At 49.7% G+C, this 6,921-nt stretch overlaps 1 protein-coding gene across 1 annotated transcript in view; it reads left to right on the forward strand.

Moving 5' to 3' along the window:
- LOC126518708 (organic cation transporter protein-like) overlaps nt 1–6,213 on the forward strand; it is a 332,875-nt gene extending 326,662 nt beyond the window's left edge. Inside the window, exon 12 of the mRNA XM_050168473.2 lies at nt 6,007–6,213. Within this exon, the coding sequence (XP_050024430.1) occupies nt 6,007–6,070 (64 nt within the window). The 3' untranslated portion in view covers nt 6,071–6,213. The remainder of the gene's footprint in view (nt 1–6,006) is intronic.
- Nucleotides 6,214–6,921: the final 708 nt, after the last annotated feature.

Below are 6,921 nucleotides of genomic sequence, written 5' to 3' on the forward strand. Positions count from 1 at the left end.
ACTTGCTAAGTTCCCCAGCTATCGTCACACATGAGAGCGCGCCGATCTAATTTCTGAGCGAGATAGGCAGGCGTTCTGCCCTTCCGGTGGCAGGTGTCAGCCGGCTTCTTTCCTCCCTTGATTTGTTTACTTGCTTTAAAACAACATATGTCGCGGGATCAAATACCGGCTGCGGCGGCCGCATTTTGATGCGCGCGAAATGCAAGAACGCCCGTGTCCCACGCATTGGGGGCACCTTAATGGGCCCCTCAGCAGGCCACATAGTAAGTTTCGGTTAGACGCTGGAAGTTGTTTCGGGTCCTCTGGGGAGCGTTCTGCCGCAAGAATTTTTCCAATTGTTTCAATAATAGCAGATATAGAAATATTTCAGTGCCGCGAACGCATGATTTCAGGAGGCGAGAGCCTTCGCGAGCGAAATTCCTTTCCTGCATTCTCCCATACCGGAGCTCAAGGACAGCGTGACGCATACGTCACAGACCCTGCCTTCATTATTTCCCTCGTTTTTTTTTGCTGCGCGGCATACTCCGATGATGGCGTCGCGAGCGAGCTGTTGCGTTTGTCCCGTTTCGCGCCGCACACGATTTTGCACGCTGTGCACGAGAACACCTGACTAGCGGTATAAGTCAGTGCTAAGCGAATACTGAGGCAGGCAAAAGCGGCTCATAAAGCATGATCGCGCGCTGGAACACGGTAGAAAATGACATACTTTCGTTGTGTGCGCGCGCGACTGCACGATGTGGGAACAAGCAGACCAAAGGGAAGTAGATATCTTTTGCGGCCGTGCGAAGTAAAACAAGAACACGCAGACATTCGGTTTATGTTTTATTATTTCTCTAAAGTTTATATCGCCTACTGAAGCAACAGATTACGCAAATAGCAGATGTTGCTTCGACTAGTTCTCTAAGTCGCGTATCACTGCGAGCGAAGTCACAGCCCTGCCATGTACGTAGGCGCACTTGTGCGATATACGCCGACTCTCCGGCTGGGAGCGCGGCGCCTGCGAGGAGAAATTTGAGCTCTTTCCCCGGCGCGCATTGGGGGCGAGCTCCACCAGATAAAAAGCTGGCGCCACCGTCGGCGTGACGTGTCATGAGGGATCACGTGGACACATCGGCCGCATCGGCTGCTTCGGAACCGCCGAAGCGAGCTTAAAACGAAAACTTAAAGCCCCAACTTGCGCCGTGGTTCTGATTAAGTGGCGAGGCTTTACCGCCTTGGGTGTCTGCTTGACAACGTTTTAAAGTACTATAATAGGTAGTGGCTGCCTTTGGAGGCGTGCAGCATGGTAGGCTACTGCTCGGTGCCGCAGTACCGGACGTACGTAACGGAGCCCGGTGTCAGCCTTATTCACACGTAGCCGCAGGACAAGGAGCTGCGCGAAGCTTGGCTCGCGAAACATAGAACCGGCAGACAGCCATCGGCTACAACTCGGCTATGCAGCAAGCACAAACGCGAGGAAGATTGCTGCTACAGCGCCGGGACTGCGCGATGTTCGGTGAGTAGCAGAAAACGCGCACTGAGACGCTCGCCCGCGCCCGCTTCCCGGTTAATGTCATGAGGGTTTGGTCTATGAACTTGTTGATGCCAGATACTGGCAAGTTCACTGGAACGGAAAGGGAGCGGTAAGACGCACATTAAAAAAAAGCATGGCATATGGTCATGTTCGTGTTATGAATTAATGCACTGGATTACGAAAAAGAAGCACAGGGAAATCGCAGGCTAAGACCCATAAACATATAGCGCGACACAGCTTGAGAAATAATATTGAAATGTCCAAGAATTTAGAAGACAGGAAAAGATTGAATCGTCACGACAGCACATCACAGTCCCCGTAGGTGTCGCAGACTCTATAACAAAATTATTTTGAACAGTTCAGATAGCATCCACACAACAGTGGCTGCTAGTGTACTGTAACATTCTCATATGCTGCGACCGAAAGCTCACGGCACGGTGCAAAAACGCGTTCACAGCGAAAGCAAAACAGTGCGCGGACATGCATGCAGATGCGCAGTCGGTCATCGCGAACCCGTGCGATCGCTGCATTGAGGCTTCATTCTGTTATGCCCCATTTGATTATACAGACAGCCCACTATAAGAACATATTTCACATAGTTTACTCTCATCGTTTGCCTACCTTTCACGCAAGAAGCCGGTTCGGGAGACTTCATCGCGGCGACCGCGCGCAGTGGCGTTCCCTGTACGTATTCGGTAAAGAGATAGCGTCTGTAAACGATTCTGTGCTTTCAGTTTGCCCACAATTTAGATAGTCAAAAACTTCTCTCGTTTTTAGCGTACATACATAAATGTCCAGGAGGGCTGCCGCGGGGTGTTTTTATCGAGCGCCGTAAGCGAAACCTATGAGGAGCGCGCCGCTTGATCCCTCATACTACGCAAGGGAGGCGCTTCCGACAGATGGCGACTCCGTAACTCCTCGCCTCCAATAAATACTTAGCAGACACGATCGTTAGCGCGCAATGTATGCATGGCGCTTGTCAGCTCAAATTGGCCATACCTGGTAAGGAGCCCTTTAAATATCCCCTGGTGGCCAAAATTATTCCAAGGTCGGCCACTACGGCGTGCCTCATCATCAAATCGTCGTTTTGGCACGTGAAACCCAAGAATTCATTCATTCAATTAAAACAAAATAATGAAAAGAATCCAATTGGACATATCTGGCGGAGCAATTTATACTTTGAATGCAGAGGATAAAATAAGAAAGGGGAATCTAGGAACGCTAGCACCAAGAGCAAATGCAAGACTCGAAATCTTAACAGGGCGAACTAGAGCAGGGAATAGCAAGCTTCACTTGGCGATATCGAGGTGACGAGCACGGTCAGTGGTCGTTGAATACATGACCCGGTAGGAGCCTGTCCGCCATTTATACATGTACATCATTGCAGCTTACACAGTCGTTGATGGCGCTCATGTCGATTCTAGAATACGCCACAGTGTTCGTGGAGCGGGTACAACCTGATTAAACGGCCTCTCTAGGTACAGCAGTTGCGACGTAACAAAGGTGATGCAATCGCTTGCAGTGCGCCCGTCTATACGGCCCTCAACTCAAACGCAAGAGTGAGAAAAATTACGGTTAGAGTGAGAGCGGTTAACAATATGACATAAAAAAAATCACAACAGACGACGCTCACACTGGGGATTACTTTGTGTGCTTGCTCACAGTATAGACACTCGCGCGATAATAAAAATTTGTAAGTGTCCACGTAAACCCTTTCGAATGCTGAAGCAAAGAAGCGTGCCAGAATAGAGTGGAACAAGAAGTCGCCGATCCCGCCGCCACTCGCCACTACAATGCCGCTGACGCACCATGCAGACGACGCTCATAATATTATTGAAAAATTGCAACAGTGTAAACGCTCACAAGGCCACTTGATGCTCAGTGCCCATGTTACTGCTGAGGTTATTACGACAAAAAAGAAAAAGAGAGACGTATTGGCACAGATGAAGCTGTCGGTGTTCATGGCTTTCGTTTCTATCTTTTCTTACGAGCATTATCTTTGCGGGAATTGATGTGTGGGTGTCTCAATATCCGTGCCTTTTAGCGCATCCAAGCTCATTAAAAGTTAACAACTCGTCCAAGAAGCTGCGCTCGGTAAAAGACGTGTGGATTTCAAGATACATTACATCAGTAAGTGCTTAATAATTATTGCTGTTTAGACCAACATACATATATTTGGTAGAGGTGGACGTTCCCCGTACCCGTCATGGAGCTTCGAAGTGGTCGCAACGGCGACAATGTAACTTCGGCTCCTGCTGGCGGCACTTCATCTGCGCAAGCGTCTCCGCCTGCAGCCCCGACCTACGTCGCCGTTTCCCCACCTCGGGATCCTGGTGTTTTCAACGGAGTCGGCAGTCCTGATGTTGACGACTGGCTCCGCTTATACGAACGTGTCAGCACCAGTCACAGGTGGGATCCGATTGTTATGCTTGCCTACGTACTTTTCTACCTCGACGGAGCTCCATTGGCGTGGTTCCAGACTCACGAAGAGGAGATCTCGAGCTGGGATCTCTTCAAAGACAAGCTACGCGACCTTTTTGGGAATCCGTTTGGTCGACAAGTCAACGCCAAGAAAGCCCTTGCCACACGTGTGCAGACGTCGACCGAGTCCTACGTGTCGTACATTCTCGACGCGTTCGCCCTTTGTGCCAAGGCTGACCCGAACATGACTGAGGAGGATAAGGTTAATCACGTCCTCAAAGGCATTGCTGACGACGCCTTCAATTTACTGGTGTTTACCAACGTCACCAGCATCGATGCGATCCTCAAGGAGTGCCGCCGTCTTGAGCTTGCTAAAAGCCGCCGGGTATCCCAGCACATCACGCGACTTCCCAACACAGCTGCTACGTCATCCAGTGACGACCTCTTCCACCAGCCGTCGCGATGTGACAACTTGACCCGTATCATTCGTCGTGAGGTCGACGCGGCACAACCGGCGGCCCCTTCATTCCCGTTACCTGAACACTCTCCGGTGACAATCTCCTTGATCCAGACCGTCGTCCGTCAAAAGTTGTCCAACGTCGGCGTGCAATCCATTCGTCCCGTACGCTCGTAACCTTTGTCTCCACGCACGTCCCCACCGCGCTCTTCTTACTCCTCTTATGGACAGCGCAACCCCTCGGAATGGCGAACCGTGGACGACAAGCCGATTTGTTTTAACTGCCGACGCATTGGACATGTCGCTCGCCACTGCCGCAGCCGCTGGGCTTCTCCGACGCGCTATTATCCTGATTACCCCCCTCGCCCCTATACCGCATCCTTTTCCTTCGCCCCTTCTATGCCCGCTCCATCATCTGACCCTGCGACACCTTTGCCACGACCCCGCTACTCCCGCTCGCCTTCTCCCTCCCGCCGCCAATCTCGCTCGCCCCCGTCACGCCGTGCTCCTTCTCCGACCTACTCGCCGCACCCCCGACCGGAAAACTAGACAGTGCAGCTTCTGGAGGTGAAGCTGTATTGACGACATTGGCACAAAATCCTCGCTGCACCTTACCCAGCACCTCCACCAAATTAATGTTACGTGAAGCTGAAGCCGAATACTATTTACAATTTATTTACAGGTAAGCTCACGGAGGCCAAAATGGCGACGCTATATCAAACCGGCACACACGTCGTCTTCGTCCTCCTCACTGCAGCCACACTGTGGCGGCTGTTCCGTAAAAACTAGACAGTGCAGCTTCTGGAGGTGAAGCTGTATTGACGACATTGGCACAAAATCCTCGCTGCACCTTACCCAGCACCTCCACCAAATTAATGTTACGTGAAGCTGAAGCCGAATACTATTTACAATTTATTTACAGGTAAGCTCACGGAGGCCAAAATGGCGACGCTATATCAAACCGGCACACACGTCATCTCAGTGCAGCCACACTGTGGCGGCTGTTCCGTAGCAATATATATATATATATATATATATATATATATATATATATATATATATATATATATAATCTTCATACGTATATATATATGAACCATTACATCATATTACGTGAGTGGTTCCTTAGAGCCCTGAGACTACATATCATCCTAATAGACAGCACAAAGCCGCCTTTGCTGTCGCAGACGTTCTAAATTGAACGACAGTGCACTGGGCAACTGGGTCACAGTGTAGCTGGGAATGTTTTGCACGCGGTTCCCTGTATGTGCCGCCATTCTTTTTTTTAAATTTATTTCGACGAGTACTTTCCAGATGGCATGTTGATTTATTATAAGGCGTCTGTTATGCGTCAATGCAAGGACTGCTTTGTCAAAAGTTACATCGTGCATCCTACGATCATAGCTGGTTCTGGCACAGGTGAGAAGGCCAGCTAGCAAGTATAAGGCGGAATCTGTCCAGTACAAAGGCTGGACAACTTCATATTGTTGGACAAGTATAGTTAGGACATAGTCTTTCTTTTTGCAATCAGCGACAGCAACAAAGCGAGTCTAAATGTCGAAAATTCAGAATGGGCGATAAAGGTGCAATAAAGCCTCTCTTGTTTCTCTTGCAGAAAGAAATTACCCAAGACACCAAAGCCGCTGGCGGAGTACAGGCTGACCAACACCACTGCGTGAACATTGCGAAAGGCACTGTGTCAACGTCCGCTCTGCGGGTCATCATGGTGCGCGGTGACTATGCATGTGTCACACTATCACTACAACAGGTTGTTGTAGTGCAGATTGGAAAAAATAAAATATCTCCGCGCTAAGAGACACAACTGCCTTTGAACATTTCCCTTATCTTGAAGAAACCCGTGAGAAAAAAAAATGGAATGGCATTTTTTAAAATTATGCAGATCCCACGCCATGTGGAAATCGATGCAAGCGCAGGTTTCCGTGCACCCAGTATCTTCTGAGAGGATTGAGCACTGTAATTTCCTCACATGGCACATCGCATTGTGGCAGAAGTTTTAAACTCGAATTTGATTATGGGCACTACGCGCCAAAACCACACTCGGATTATGAGGCAAGCCGCAGCCGCGGACTCCAGATTAATTTTGATACCGTGACGTTCTCTAACGTGTCCCAATAGCTAAGTGCGCGTGCGTTTTCTATTTCGCCCCCGTCAAAATGCGGCTGCGGCGATTGGGATCAAATCCACGACATCTAGCAATGCCATAGCCACAAAGCTAATGCGGCGGCCACAGGAGTGTTGCTTTGACGGTCGACCGCTTCCGTTGTGTCTCCTGGACCCTGCGGTGCGCTTTAATTAATGCGGCTCTGCTTCTGCACGTCCTGCGTAAATAACCCGCTTGGCATATTTGCATGGCGTTTTTTTTTCAGAAATAGCAGCAATGTACTCTACCTTATCTTGAACTTAAGCTTATCCTGTTTCACCGCAAGCGCTGTTGGGTTTCCTTGCCTTCTCACGTCACCTCCCCCTCTCTTATATTGAAATTGCCCCTTCTCCCTCTACTTCTCGCCTC

This window comes from Dermacentor andersoni, chromosome 1 (genome assembly GCF_023375885.2).
Source record: "Dermacentor andersoni chromosome 1, qqDerAnde1_hic_scaffold, whole genome shotgun sequence".
In the NCBI taxonomy this organism is placed as follows: domain Eukaryota; kingdom Metazoa; phylum Arthropoda; class Arachnida; order Ixodida; family Ixodidae; genus Dermacentor; species Dermacentor andersoni.